The 16,780-nt window shown below is 32.5% G+C and overlaps 1 protein-coding gene across 1 annotated transcript; it reads left to right on the top strand.

Moving 5' to 3' along the window:
* The first annotated feature begins 1,940 nt into the window (after positions 1-1,940).
* On the top strand, positions 1,941-15,012 carry LOC132558735 (uncharacterized). Its single transcript, XM_060223331.1, has 18 exons — positions 1,941-1,996; positions 2,527-2,710; positions 3,787-3,921; positions 4,179-4,226; positions 5,104-5,195; positions 6,158-6,205; positions 6,511-6,625; positions 7,542-7,637; positions 7,981-8,150; positions 8,257-8,348; positions 8,754-8,824; positions 9,856-9,960; positions 10,813-10,841; positions 12,537-12,684; positions 13,559-13,611; positions 14,122-14,179; positions 14,562-14,633; positions 14,959-15,012. The coding sequence occupies exons 1-18, from the start codon at positions 1,941-1,943 to the stop codon at positions 15,010-15,012; spliced, it is 1,626 nt and encodes a 541-aa protein (XP_060079314.1).
* Positions 15,013-16,780: the final 1,768 nt, after the last annotated feature.

The following is a 16,780-nucleotide window of genomic DNA, read 5'->3' as shown; positions in this document are numbered from 1 at the left end:
ATAAAAATGAGTTTCCCTTTCTTTTTTAATTACTGTAAGTTCATTTCAATAAATATATTTCACAATGTTCAAGTATGAATGATAAAATTTAAGATCATAAGAACTTGTCTTGTTTCTTTTACTGGGCCTATGCTATTATCGTCTTTTACATACATATATCGCTGTCTACCTACTAAAGTGATGCTAAAAAATAAATAAGATGAACGTGCCAGTTAAATAAGTGTTTCAAGCAAACGTTTTATTTCATTCGGGCGCATTCATTGCTTTCCAGAGGTTGGCAACTGGAAAAATTAAAATGACAATACATGAAAAACTGGCAAAAAACTTTTAATAACGTTTCATTCATAAAACGTGATTTAACGCTTTGACGATGAAAACGTTAAATAACAATTTTACAAAGAAAATGAATAACATACATTTCCTGAACCACCTTGTCACAATGTAATCTGAAGAATTCAAAAAGTCTACAGAATATTAGAATATTACTCATTGAACTGTGTGAAACTTTTCAAATGATTTAGTGAAGGGTGTATGGTATTGATGGATGGTTAGGGTAGGGTAGTATTTCGTACAAAACTAAGGTGTAAGGTAAGCATGTTTTTATGGTGTGTTTTGAATTTACGAAATGTATACCAATGATATATTTGCTGATTTCATCATATGAAATGTTTACATTTTTAGTCAATCTGACAAAAACTGTATAACAGATCTTATATCATCATCAGTTTTCAAATTAAATATATATATACATATTTTTGGCTTGCCTTAAAAGAGCGGTGCATTATATTATATGTGTTTAAATGAAATATAACTTCCGGTCGAGGATACAACGTAGAAATAATGAGTTGAGAATCTGTGTTGACATGTGTCCACACTCACCATTGCCATTTGAAAGAGCTTGAACTGTTCTGGCAAGGTCAGGTATTTGAATATTATATGATGATCTATGCTTATTGCACCTAAGCAATTTCCACCAGAATTGCCAGTGGTTATCCATCAAGCTATACATGATGACATCAACGATTCTTTGGTAATTGTAGAGAATTATCGTGTGTAGTGTTTATATGACACTCTATGCCCTCTATATAATTTGATTAATATGAATATGATTTTGTTACTATGCCTATGAATTATAAATGACAATAATATTCATTATTGCAACATGACCAAACTATCTTACAAATGTTCAAAATTATATTTCTGACAAAAAGCATAACAAAAACAACTAATAAAAAAGAAAATACAGGTCAAAATAATCATAATCTAAACTCAAATTCCAAGAAACCAGAGCAACATATGAACAAAAAGAAAAGAAAGAATTGCATGCAGACTCCTGAAAGGATAATAAGACCAGGTGTTGTTAAAAAGTAAGCGTCTTCTGCTTCATCGACGACACCTGCCACATACTCTTTGATAATCCAAGTAAGTAATGTCGCGTTTGCAGTTGAGAACAAGGTATACAACAACAGAACCAACAGGCAAACTAACTAGCGTACAAAGAAAAAAAATATTTCTCAGAGATCACATTTTCAGCAAAAGCAAATTGCTAGATCTGTCTTAATTCAAACAATACAAATGATACCAGTGATCATTACAAGATGTCGCTCTATTGTCAGAAGGTTTTGTGTACATATGGGGTGATTTTCTGTTACTTTTTACATTTAAAATAAAAAAAAATCTATTTAGGAGATTTGCGATAAACATAATATAGATTTGGTACTATTTTTGAAATATCTAACATATTAAACGAGAAACCGGGGTAAAGGAAGGATGGAGAGGACCTCAGATACGTGTTGAATGCAGCCTGATAAAACTGTATACGAAGTCAAATATGACCTATAGCTACCGGCCTTTGTACATAGCTGACCCTGCAATGAGAAATATTTAATCTAACTAGAGGTCACCCAATCAGATGAAATCTGAGGGCAGCGGACTACACGATGTTTAAAGTAAATCAACACGATGGTAAACAAGTGTTACTGAAGGACTTCTCAAGGTATGTACCGTTAATATGTGACCACTACTTATAACCCTATGTAAGCAAAACCATCAACTGTGCCATCTCATATCCTTAGCTTAAAAGCGCTTGTTCAATAATAAACAAGTTTGTAAGTGATGCTTGTGATACATAAGTATGTATCATGTGCCAATTTGAGAGCTCATTTAGTGCTGATTTGAAATATGTTGAACGCATTTAATAACCATGGAACCTCCCTAGAACTCTCGGACATGCTGATTATTTCCTAAATAAATTTAATAAAGAGGATAAACGTTCAAATTGATTGTAGAGAGAAAATTTTCCTTCCTGTTGTTACGCCTTATTACAACTCTTCGTATTCGAAACACTAAAAAGCAGCTTCCCTACAAATAATATCAGTTAAGATATAAACATTTAATAAAATAGCATGTAATTCGTGGTATTCAATGTTTCTACTGTATCTAACTCTAAATGATTAAAAGGTGCTATTTACTTGTGTGTCTTTTGAATAATCGTTATCCCAACTCTATCACTATCCGATGTTGCAGAGAATGCCGTCCCGCCGTATCCCCGCTAAAGAACAGCTACTATCATGGTGTATGTCCCACTCCTCTCAGTGGCAAAACAATAGGCCAGATGTTAGACCGAGCTGCGGATCAGGGTGTCAGCCATGTGATCTTCAAAGTTCCAGATTACAACCAGGAAATAACGCTTGGGGATCTCCTCTGTAGGGTAAGCTTTCGGTGTATGCAATGCATTCCGTTATATCGTATAATTATGGGGGCTTATACATGACATTTCGTCGTTTTGGTTCTTTCATAAGAAAACGACGCTAGGCGAAGAAACGAAAGGAAGAAAATCTACCCGAACGAAATAACAAAAAGACGTGGAATCGAGATTAAAATGACGCCAACGCGTACAGTTCATTTGCATCGTTTAACCCCGATTTCATGTGATTCGTCTATTCGCATTATAATATCCGGTATGAAGTGTTACACTCCTGCCTTACCTACAAACGTAATATTTCATTTAAATAAACTAAGATGAATGATACTCAGATGAATATTGTTGTATTTTATTACATGGCATTGTGTTGTATATTACACATTATTAGATTAACCGGTCGTGAGTGACCAAGCAATTGTCAGAGTTCTCCTGCATAGGTGACATAACTTTTACCTGAAATTCATGTTGCCTTGATTAGTGTACAAAGGTATTTGATTGTGGAATGTGGATCCCACCCCGGTACAAATACAGTACGTTTCTAAATGCTGCTATATGTTTTCTATATGTGTTTGTATTAAAATGCACTATTTATAACTATACAGTTGTAAAGATTATAGGGTTTCCCAATGAATTGAAATATCGAAAGCTATAAATAGTGCAGGAAAGATACCAATAGAAAATAATCCGGAAGGTATGTTGAAGATACAGCAGAAAACGAGGGTCAAAATGCAAAAAATATGTTAAGAGAATTTCAAATAGCTTCTAAAGGCTATACTAATGAACTCTGATTTGGAGAAGTCCTATCTAGTATCATAATTCGATTCTAAACTTACATTTATCCCGTTGTCATATATAGGACATCTGTTCAAAGTTCAAAGTTCGCACAACAGAAAAAAAAAAAAAAAACAAAAACAAAACAATAGTGGCAAGCGCAATCGCAATGACGAAATTAATATATATATGAATTTATAAACGGAATGTGTGTTAATCAAATTGGTCAGTAAGATGGCATGCATATCTGCGATACAGACACTTTATTGCTTTGTATTAGTACAGGCTGCGAGTATAGTACTTTGTTTTAGACTCGGGCTGCAGCGAAAGGCTTTATAGCGATGGGTCTACAGAAGGGCGATGTCGTCATGCTTTCTGGAATGGCAGATATGGAAAGTATAGTGTTGTACTATGCAGCGGTGTACATTGGACTGGTGCTTTTCCAGGTGAGATAATTTGTGATGATGATGATGGTGATGATGATGATGATGTTGATGATTTATCAATAATCAAATATATTGTTTTCCTGTTTCTGTTTGACATATGAAAAGGACTCTTAAAAGATCGCATTACCTCATTGTGTGATTATGATTTCCCATATTTTAATTATTAATAGATTCAATGATACGGCATTCAGGTTGTGTTGTTTGATGACTTTGTTATTAGATATGCGTTTTCTAATTCAACGTTACAAACATTTCAGCCTTGCATGCGGTCCCCACTGGAAAAATACCTACCCAAGGCAATGCAGGTGACACTGGACATCTTTATTTTTTCAGTAATATGAGTAAAATATAAGAAACGCTGTGTATAAGTATCTATTAAAAGGACATACAGATGTTACTATCAATGAATCTACAAAATATCAGCGTATCATAACTTATCCAATAGTAATTGGTTATCAAGACTAACAAAGCAACGTAAACAACAACAACCAGACATACTAATTATCGTCAACAAACTCAACTTAATATCACGCAAGGAAATAATGTATTTAACGATATCAACAACCATAGAACATTCGAAACATCTTCGAAACCTGGTGTTCTGGGTTTAAACATAGGATATGTCATTAGAATTTGATAAACATGGCATCAAACAGTGACAGCTTTTTAAAAAGCTGTATGAAAAGCATGATGATTGTAATTTCTCCATTTATGCATACTGATAGAAATTCCCAAAGCTATGAAGTTTACATGTTGGAATAGATTCAATAGTTTGTTCCCAATACAGGAATACACGATATAAATGGCGCCAGCTGATCACATAACGTACGATATAAGATCTTGTTTGGAAGCATTACATTGCATTTCCTTATACTCCATATCACGTGTTCGAATTTCGTTAGACGTAATTATAGCCTTATTCTTAATACTTGTATTCACTTAAGTTAAATATGGGAGCAGAGATCACTTAAACTTCCAGAATATTTAGTTTTTCACTAGTGTCTGTGTAAATCTCTACTTTGTTCATTTTTTGGTGTTGTATCATCGATTTTAATTCTGAAATAAAATTCAGTTGAAATGCCGATTTTTACGCAAATACACGCATGACATTTATTATGTCAACGATTATCAAGGTAGTGATATAAGGTAAAGTAATCTTAATCCCTCCGTTCTCGACCCCAGACCGATCCATCAGTGGTGTTTCTTGGTCCGGAAGTATTACCTGTCCTCAAAGAAGAGGTCGAGAAGATATGGGAATCTTCACCAACAAATAGGTAAATCTTTCAGTAGCAAAATATATAGATATATACTGCAATCATTTAGATAACGTTGTTTATGTACTACAACCTTAACATAAAGATTTATATATATTGTATACGAAAATATATAAAACTTCATTGAGTAGAACCATAATCATAACCATCTACATGGTACTACATACATACATATACCGTACTAAATCATCAGTATAACGGACCATATCATACTACAACCATTTACATACCTTTACTGCACCAAAATGGCCTCGACCATGTACTGCTTACATACACACATATGTATTGATACCAAACTACATTGACTACAAACATAAATCTAGTATTCTACGTGCACCACAATCATTAACATAATGCCATACATGTCCTGCATATGGATCATACATACGTTTCCATTGGATATGTTAATTTATGGAGTCAGTCCTAGAACTTTTGTTGAACCGTTGGTATTATCACATGGTAAATTTAACAAGCAAAAATTGTAGAAAGCGGACATTTCTACGTCTTATCGGAGTCTCGATCGCTGTATACATATGTAGATATATGTATATATTATCTCCATTATTACGGTATCTTGTCATCTGTGAATGCATAACGTCATTTCAATAGCTTCAGTGACGTCAAAATAAGCTATACCACACGTGTGTAATACCAAAAATATGACATTGGTACATTAATTGAATAACAAAGAGATTATGTGATCAAACCATATAGAAAACACTCGACAAACACTACATGCATCTGTCTCTACTTGAAATGTAAGGACATTAATTAATACCGAGTATCGGAAAGTAAGTTAACAATTACCAAGGTATTGTTATACTTGTCAAATAAAATATCCACAAACATTTAAAATGAAAGCATTGGAAATTTATTTTAAAGACTTGCTCGTGTAGAATAAAGTATCTGAAAACATTAACTATGGTTTGTCTAATTGCACGATTTCCTTTATCTATCTGTAGGTCGAAGACACTTAAAGATATCATCTGCACTGGGACAAACAAACACAAGTAAGTAGCTACCTTTGCCCTCTGAAGTATTTACAAAACATTCATATCATTATGAGATCGTGATAATACAATACGGATTTGAACCAGGGAGAGTGATATGAAGTGAAAGAGATGTAAATGAAAATATTGTAATATAAAAATAGAAACACATTATAACAAAACAATTCAGATTATAAACTTATGGTAGGATTCGTCAAAATTTATATGTGTTTCTAAAGCAGATAATTCAATTTTTCTCTGATTTAGTTGATCTGATGTACTGATGTTATCTCATCTATTGATTTATATATACAAAGTATATCTAGTTTCAGTCAATATTCAGAATTCCTAAAGCAGGGTGAAACCGTGTCGGATGTCGCATTAAACGACATAACCTCCCGAGTTAGTACGGAGGATATCGCCTACATAGTGGCGACATCAGTGAGTATTAAACAGTACAACACATTCCTGTGATGACGGCATCAGTATAATATAAATATCTACTGTGATACTGATGTCATCATGTGATGTGACCACTGAGTAAACAGATAACTTTACTGGTGTCATGTCACGCATTAATACAAGGCGCAAAATGCCTTAACCACTTAATATGTAAATAGGCCATAAATTTCTTGTATACATAAGATAGAATGTCTACTAAAGCAACATGAATATACCAACATGTCAACAGAATCATAATCCAATAAAACTGGGGTAGAATATGATCAAAAGAAAGATTTACACGAAAAAAGTACAATGATAATAAGACCGTGTGTTCCGGAAAAGTAAGTGTCTGCTTCCTCATAGACGGCACTCACTAGATTTCAATTCAAGTAAATATTTCCCAATTAGATCATTATGAAGACAGTCAAACTCTTCCCCATTATCTTGATGATCTGCATGTTCCGAAACCTTTTGTTGTGAGTTTATCTGTTGCCGACATCTTGTAGGAAGATTGTGTAAATGAGATCAAGTCCTTGAATATCGAAACAACTGCGAAGCATTAACAACAACTGCATGTCAGGTGATGAAACGTTACAGAATATACCCAAATACCTGACGGTGTCCTAATTTTCTCAATTTTGATATACATTTACGACGTTTATTGCCTTATCGGGTTACAGCACCTCTCCCTCTAGATTTTGACTTTTCTCTCGATTACATTGAATTTTCCTATAAAACTCAGGGCATTAGCAATTAGCAATGACCAGGATCAAACTGCTGGATAGCGCAGTTTAATTCATTGTCCGACTGTATCTAGATTTGTTTTAAAAGGTACTACCAACTTTTATGTCTATTGTGCAATCTTTAAATATATTGTGATTATATGTTCGCAAATGCTGAATTTCTGTTTAAGGGATCAAGTGGTGAAGCTAAGCATGTGTGCCAGTCTCATTTTTATGCTGTCAACTTTGCGAAGTTTGCGAACACAAGACGAAATCCTTACCAAAAGGTAGGTTGTAATTCATATAGGATTGTTTCATGCAAAACGTCTACACCTTTGTCCAATGATTTATATATGTGAGTGTGTGGATGTCAGGCTGTGCGTAGACATATGTGGTTGGCGGTCTGTGTGTTTTTGTGACCATTACGTTCATAAGATAATCTGCTAATTGTTTGAGTGGCAATGTAATGGATAATGATATCCAAACAAACATTGGGAAAGTTAAATAGCATATTAACAAATATCAAATAAAGATTAAATAAAGATAAGTATAAGTTAAATGTATTTCAATTAACATTGTGAAACTGCGTTTTGAATTCGATATTTAAAATATTTAAACGGAAATTAACAGTGTGATGTAATAGGAACAAGAAACCCAACAACAGATGATATTCAGTTTTTCCTGAGCGTGACACAGGCGGTATATAACTGGCGGGAGATTACTATGATCATCATGTCTTCTAAGGTAGAATTCTATCAGGACGATATTACATGTCTGCTGGAATGTATTCAAACCTATAGGTGAGTGAAATATCCAATCCTATATCTAATTTATTAAGATAAAGTGCACTCCATAAGAAATTGCAAAACAATATATTGGTCTAATCAAAGCTTCTGTTTATAACAGGATGACATGGTACAGCGGATATCCGTTTGAACTTGTGAAGATGTTTGATAGCCCGAGTTTACAGAACTACGATATATCATCATTACGAGGAGGTATATGACATTTGATAAATGATAATGTAACAGCCTGGTTGAAGATACAATCACTTTCCCTTTGTTTACGCAATGGTATCCAGAGCAAATTTACATTTTAGTGACATCACAGATTGCAAGTGGCAGATACTGCTGGTGGAAATTTTATTCCCGCGATTGCCGTTATCTGCATTCCGTGTAAATTAATTCGAAAAATGGAACGGTTCATTCTTAATTTCCTCTTTCGCATCTCATCTCATTTTTTGCATTTAGATTTGCTCTAAATCTATATGTTCTTTTGTACAACATATCTTAAAGTGTGTTTTTCTTTCTTATCAACGTTTATATGATTTTCTTCGTATGCTCTTCGTTTATGTAAAATGACGATGAATATACATATTGTTATGTAACTGTTCTCTGTTGTAGTCATCATAACAGCTTACATGATATCACCAGACTTCAAACAACGACTAAAACAGTATTTCCCCGACACGAGTGTCAGTATAGAATCACTGCCTTTCAACTTATTTCAATTTAATACAAGATATTCTTACAATACTTCTGTTTTGATGAAGAAAAACATATGAATATCCTTAATTGCATCAAAGTAGTTGTATGGAATCATTTTTATGAGATTCTGCTGGATAAGGGTCAGTTTCATTTCCAAATACCTCTTGACGAAAGTTTTCTGTGTTACAGAAAATAAGCCTTCAGAGAAATCACATCAGTTTTTTTTATAGCAATCAGAACCAAATATCTCTTCCCATGTGCAGCGAACAGCATTTTTCTATCGTAAAAAGAACCCAACTCACTTAAGATACTAATTACGTTTCTTAGATTATATTTTCATTATTCTTCACTACTCCTCACAAAACTTAATTTACATTCATTTGTATATATTATACCAGGATCGATCCAATCGTTGAACAATCAAGTGTTATGCATTCGTAACCTCTTGTCGTTTCATTTTCACATTTGTTGAAATGCGTAGAACATTAGCATGGTATTCAATATTCTAATTTCCAATTCGTCGTTTTTTAAAAACACAAATTACCCGGGCAGCCATTACACCCGATATAAATCTGCATATTTCCCTATTGTTTTTATCAAATCGTTATCTATTCGAATTGCATTGAGGAGAACATGATATTTGATTTAATTACATTTTTTGAAATGAACAACTTCCCAAGCACTGTTTCATTTTTTCATAAGTAATAGGATTAAACTTTTTCCTTTTTGTTTCCAATGAGTTTGGTCCAAGTCTTATATTTTTCATAAAAATAAATAACAATATATTTTGCCGTCTTTGCTCAGTAAATACTCGAATAACCATTATTTCTATATTCTTATCTTTGTTTTCTCTAATGTCATTTTGTTTTCGATATGACCAAAATTCCTGCTGTTTTATCCTGATTTTCCGAATTCTATAAGTTATTTAGTGAGTGTTTAATTCACTAATAGAAATACTGTCACAGAGATTTACTAATTAACACCAACGGACTAATTTGATTTTTTATCATCTATTCAGGATGCGTACGGATCCTCTGAAGCGATCGTTTCCATGACGTCAGCTACGCTTTCGTCACAAACGCAGCAGATGGAGAGCGTTGGATATCCTTTTCCTCATGCGGAGGTGAGAAACGCCAATGTAGTATATACTTAGAGTGATGTGCCTTCAAAAATATAACACTAAATAATTACGTCATTAACTTGATATGTTATTATCTCAAATTCAATTAATGAACAGTTATATATCAAAGACTGTTGTTCTGGCTAAAGATATGAAATCTAAATTGTTCACTGTAATCATTAAGATGACCGTCAATTTTAACGTTCTTTTTTTCTAATGGAATTCTTCGCGATTTTATTTCATTCTTGATACCAGCGAAATGTAGACACCATTGCTAATACAGGCTTCCATTATAAAGTATAGATATCATAGCTAATTATTGTCATCATTGTTAACTGTTGGTCCCATTGTTACACCTCACTAGATATTGCCCCGATTGTTAGATATAAACCCCATTGTTACATATTGACCCCCATCGTTAAATATAGGTCCCATTGATAAATATAAGCTCCATTGTTACAACTCACTAAATATTGACCATATTGGTAGATGTATAACCCATTGTTAAATATAGACATAATTGTCAAATATAGATGATAGTGCTGAATATATGCCCAATTGTTGAATATATGGCCAATTGTTTAATATATGGCCAATTGTTGTATATATGGTCAATTGTTATCCCAGAATAACTGTGTGATATGATTTTGCAATAGACACACAAGTGAAAAGTATCGTTGTATCACTGACAAAAATTAGTGCCGTTAAGCAAATCTAACTAAATTAACAGGAAGTTCAAATAAAAAACAAAAACAAAAAAAAAAAAAAAAACAAAAAAAAAAAAAAAAAAAAAAAAAAAACACTGGCATGTCATGTCATGATTATTAGGTTTGAAAGGTCCTTTTAAAACTTCAGGTGATTGGAAACTGGAGGAGGGATCCTCGGTAAATGAAAGTTTTATACGATAGGGCTCCATACCAAATGTCTTATTCTCTATTATATTTTTAGTTCTCAGGAGTTTCTGTGTAAATCTTTCTTTTGTTATAAGTTTTAAAGATTTTGAGTTTGAAATATAATTATGTTGATATTTTCTTGTCTTTTAACATCATCCCTGTGTTATCAGGTGAAGAAAATAGATACCCTAAAATACCAATGATTGAGAAAATCATGATTTCCTTGAAAAGGGCATATTTATTACTAAAAAATAAGTATTTATTTACAGCAATACAATTTATTTGAAAAAACCTTCATATACATGTTTGAAATGCATTTCACCGTAGTATTGTCAAAGACAAGAAATGACATCAAAAGCAAAAACAGGTGATTTTGTACTGGATGGCTGCATATGATTACATTCGGGATAAATATATGGTTAAGTTTTTGACTTTTTTTATTTCAATCTGTGTGATAAATGATTTCGCAATACTAAATTTTCCATTTCCGGGTATGAACACCCCTGCAGCAATAACTTTTATTTCACTAGTTGAATTAAATAATGTCAAAGTGAAAGAACAGACAATTTTTTCAATAGCAATATGAAAATTCTGGGAAAAAAAAAAAAAAAAATGGTGATCATGCAAAAACCTAGTTTGAGGCTGGCATGAGGCCCTTTTAGAACTTATTATTATTTTTATATTTTTAGCAGTATCTGTGTAAATCTTTCATTTGTTATCATATTTTGAGTTTGAATTATAATGACTTATATTTTCTTGTCATTTTAATGTGTTATCAGTGAAATGTAACAATAACGAGATTGTTAACAGAGAAGACACTGGTTCTGTTTCAAGTGAAAAACACAAAAGCAAAAAGGGAGACTGGATGGCTGCATTTAGGGTAAATATTGGTTAAGTTACTTTTTTTATTTCAATCTTCTGTATAAATGACATCGCAATCTAAATTCAACAGCAATAAATTATTTCACTAATGAATTAAATAATGTCAAAGTGAAAGAACAGACAATGTGACAATAGCAATATGTAAAAAAAAAAAAAAAAAAAATACATGCAAAAAAACAAAAATCTCCAAAGTGATCTAAAGAAATGTTAAAATCTAGATAGAGAGGTGTATTTTCCCCGTAAGGAAAGATATGAGATGAACAAATAAGGGAACAATTTCAGGTGTTTGTTTTCGTAGAATTTCTAGTAGTATTGCTTGAAGGTCATATAATTTGACGATGGCGATAAGATGAATGTTTTATACATCTACTTGGGGTGAGATAAACTGCTTCTCGTGATAAAAAAAATCATTATATAATATCCAAACGTCTTATAACTTTACAATCGACGACTTGTCATCTTTGTCACCACAGAGAAACGAAACTCTTTACGTCCCTGGACACCGTGAAGAAATAAAAACAAAATGCCATATCAGTCCTTGGTCGGTCGGAAAAAGTAAAAGTACAAATTAAAAAGAAAAACCAAAACCAAACCCAAAAGATTATTTCATTAGTAAAGGTCTCGACACACTGATATTGCATGTGTTTAATTTGACATCACTTGCTCAATACCAAGTATTATGTTGCTTAAAGCTCAGATTATTTTACAATGGCTCTATGAAGCTTTCAGTCTCGTATCATGGTAAACGAAAACGGATTTTGGTAAGTGATGTTAAATAGCGTCAGATGTTGTGTCCTGTTTTAGAGACATTGGTATTATGGATGCCACAGGTCACATACGGCTGCTAGGTAGGAAAGAGGAATGCGTCGTGTTTAAACATTCAGGAGACAAGGTGTACCCCTCCCTCATACTGGATACGGCCAATAAACATGAAGCAGTAAAGGAGGCCAAGGTATGACAACATAACGTGTTTATCTCAATGAGTATAAACTATGTTCAAATTAGTACGAGCTTTTCCATGAAAATTCTCAAGTCATCTTTAAGATCGATGCCTTATAATGTCATACCCTAACAAGAAAGCAAATTTACCATCATCATATCATTATACACTACACACATGAAATCAAAATGGTGTTCACAAATGACCCGATACACATATGTCAGTATCGTGGTATAAAGATTTGTTGGTCAGAATTTCGTAGGAATACTGAAGTCAAGTATGAAACGTTATGCCTTTTTTGCATGATAATATTACGTATATATCAGTGATTCCAGAGCTAAAAGTTGATTAAGTCTACAAGGAAGTATTAAGGTTGTCACTTTGATCTTATTTGGGAAAAAAAACTATATTTCATTGTACGATTTGAAGGATGTACAATAGAAAATAGCATATTTAAACACAAAGAGATAGATCCAGTTCAGCCAAATAATGAATAAAATCACTGTTTGTTGTGATTGACCAGTATGTATGATATATCATTCTGTTGTTCATAATAGATCATGATTTTGAAATATGATTCTGTTTACATGTGAGAAGTTTTTTTTAGTAATTGTTTAGATATCTCAATCAGGAATATGATTTACAAATTTCCAATTTCTTACTTGTGTAGGGTATGGCAATAACTTTATGACATAGCCTCAACATTTGTACGGTGATGGTGACACTAACACTGCGCTTGTCTAAGTAATAATGATTTTGATATATAATAATGTGTTTTATATGTTTAAAATTGCAAAATATTGTTCAGGACTTAAACTCTGATACCATAGTGGACTATATTTAATATAAAAGAAAAAAAAACAACATTGTTTGTCCACTGTTTTAGGTGGTGGGGATACAAGACAACCATATTGGCCACGAAATATGTCTCTTTGTTCAGTAAGCATTTCTTTCATGCTATTTTAGAAGATATTTTATCGTGTGGTATATACAATGATTTAAAAAGTTATGTTATATAGATTTATCTGTTTTATCTGTATCAATACGTAAGACACGAGAGTTGATATCATTGTTTCGCCAGTCGTTCATGATAAATCAGGTTCGGATAATGTTATATTTTGTCTCCAAGGAAGACAATCAGGGTCGCCTATGTTAAAATATACGAAATATTTTTGTTCATTTAAAAGGCATTAACACGAATTTCAATCGCCAACTTAACATGTCTGCCAGTTCGGAATTAAAGCACCTGCACACATGTGAAGTATCGGTAAATAATATAAAGTATTATAACACAAGTCGCATTTCAGTAAACGCTGCAAGAGGTCAGCACACTATGTATAGTGTTAAAACTCAAGTGTAATCAAGCGATACAAACCGATAAAAGTCAGAAAAATATTTTATGAAGATACAATTTTGAATTATAAATGGATAATTATATCCCATTTCTAGACTGCATCCTGAGGCCGTACTAACAGAAAAAGAGCTGGAGGAGTATTTCATCAAAGAGGTATATGGATAGTTATTGTCAAAATATTTTAAGTCACCATTCAAACATGAGAATCATAAAGAAGGTTATTCTTTTTCCGAACGGTTGTGTACAAATCCAGTCTTAAACAGAAAGTGCATGGTAAAGATACGAGAATTGGTATCAATTTACTACATTTTGTATATCAGTAGGAAATTTTATAGGCATTTTATTTCCTTGTCTTGGTTTTCCCGTCCTTTGTAGTGAAATAAGACATGGACTGTTTTATTTGCTACACCAGGAATATATATATTTGCTATTTAATCAATCAGAGGCTGTGTGTGTTAGTATCAACCGACGAATATCATTTTGGCCTTGGAGACATTCATTCATTAATTGTGCAATATCATTCCTCTTTTGACAGCTCCTGTTTCTCGAGTGTCCAACGGAATATTTTATCCTCGACGCCATGCCTCGTGTTGGTTCTAGAGGAAAGGTGAATTAAATCTTGTGGGCACAATCTGTCATGAATAAGTTCGCTTCGTTGTTTTCTGACGGTGAAGAATCATTCTCAGTATCATGAAATAATAAGTAGGTGATTATAGAGTTTATGAAGCACGTGGAATGTTGTATTAACGCTAATAGATAGACAATTGTGGTATAGATTTATATCAGTATAAAGTGTATACTATTCAATTTATGTTTAATTCTGATGAAAAAGTTACGGTTCTTTGGCTTCATTTTGTTTCATATTATCTTAAGTTTCAGGATTATATCATACATGTAAATGTAAGTATAAAAGTATTTTGTTATTCATATAGGTTCATATTCAACGGTTGAAGGAGATCGCCATTGAAAGATTGGAAGGTCGATAAATTACATTGCGTCGACCGCGATGTGAGTTTGACGTCTTGTTATGTAACCTTGCTTTGGAGTGATACGGTGAATCAATAGATTAGAATTACAATGTAATGAATGAGTAAACGGACAACGACTTCCATCGTCTAACTAATCACATTTCAACCACAAAGGAGCTGGTCCTTTAACATGGATGATATAGTCCTCATCATTTATAATTTGTAGAAAGCTCATTAGAATCTTTGTATTTAATGAAATTAAACATTGCATTTTAAGATTTAAGACATAAATTTATAGGACTTGTTATATTTCTTTCAGGGGATCAATGTTATTATTTCCATATTATCAGGCAGCAATGATGCTATTGCTGATACCATCTCATTCCATATATTGTGCACTTTTCTTTCACTTTTGGAGTTCATTTTTACTGAACAATTTCTTATTTACTTTGCTTTACTGACAAAAAAAAAAAATAAAATAAATAAAAAAATAAAAAAATCTTTGAAAACTACAATGGTAACGAATCAAATGTTAACACAAAACCATGACAGAATATTGGACACAGATATTCAAACTCTTAGTGAAATTAACATAGTGCTCAAGGAAAAGAAATTTGATATTGGTATATTATTATAAATGAAAATCTTGTAAAAACAGCGTTTCATCTTACCATCAAATCATTAACACTGTTTTTGTCCAGTTTTCCTACGTTTTAAAAATACATGTTTTTTTTAAACAGTATGTTCTTGTTAAAGAATATAAAATTTCAATCTTCATTAATCTTTAAAATGAATACGTACTTTGACAATGGTATAAATATCTACAGAACTTAATAATTTCTTTATAATGATAATCTAAAAAGAAGAAATCATTTCCAAGACACTTTCAAGACATACAACTGATAAGCTGATGAAAAATCATTGTAATAATTGCCGTTTGTAATCTAAACACTTCTTTCAAAATAAATGCTTTCTCGCCTATGATATTTTGCAATGAGTAAATACAAATGATTTTTTGTAACATTCGCCTTTATTCATAAAACTTCCTAAACTTTCACAATGGAAACACTAAAAATAATGTTAATACCAAGTGTAGAACTTATACAATGGAAACACTTGTATAATATTAATACCAAATGCAGAACTTAAGTTCATCTTCTGAATCACCTAGTCAGATCGTGTATTGTATTGAAGAATCTTATACCAAACAAATGAAAATATCAGTTTTGGTGTCACTCTTTTGATATTTTTGCATTTCATACAGACCACGGTGTAAGAAAAGCAATATAATATGGCGTGTTTTTATTTATGAAATTCATTGAAATAATGAAAAATGTGGAATCACACAACGCAGCAAGTACGTTGTACCCAACTCTTGCATTCATCGTTCTCCCATCGTGCATACACACGTATAATGCTGTATCTAATAAACAAGTGTGCGATAAGATCGCACATCATATGCGATTTGGTAAAAATTATCAATTAATATTACTGTTTGAAAATTAATGATAATAATAATAATAACAATAAAAAAAACACGTGTGTAGTCAATAGCACTGATCGTAGATTCATTTTTATTTGACAGGAATCGAAATACAAAGGGGGCCTTACTTTTTAGGTTATCTATTTCACATCTAAGAGAGTGGCGAGTAATGTGTTCAGGGCATTAAAAGTTATCTTTATACCTATATATAAATGACAGGTCTGTACTGGCTAGGTCTCCAGTGTAACAAACCAAACTCAACTCTTAATATGTACCTGACAAGATATCTTATATATTTGATGT

The sequence above is a fragment of the Ylistrum balloti genome, unplaced genomic scaffold (genome assembly GCF_031769215.1).
Source record: "Ylistrum balloti isolate Yb309-2 unplaced genomic scaffold, AGI_CSIRO_Ybal_v1 Utg370818, whole genome shotgun sequence".
NCBI lineage: Eukaryota > Metazoa > Mollusca > Bivalvia > Pectinida > Pectinidae > Ylistrum > Ylistrum balloti.
Note: the sequence above shows the minus strand (reverse complement) of the source record. Positions and strands in the feature narration are given on the sequence as shown.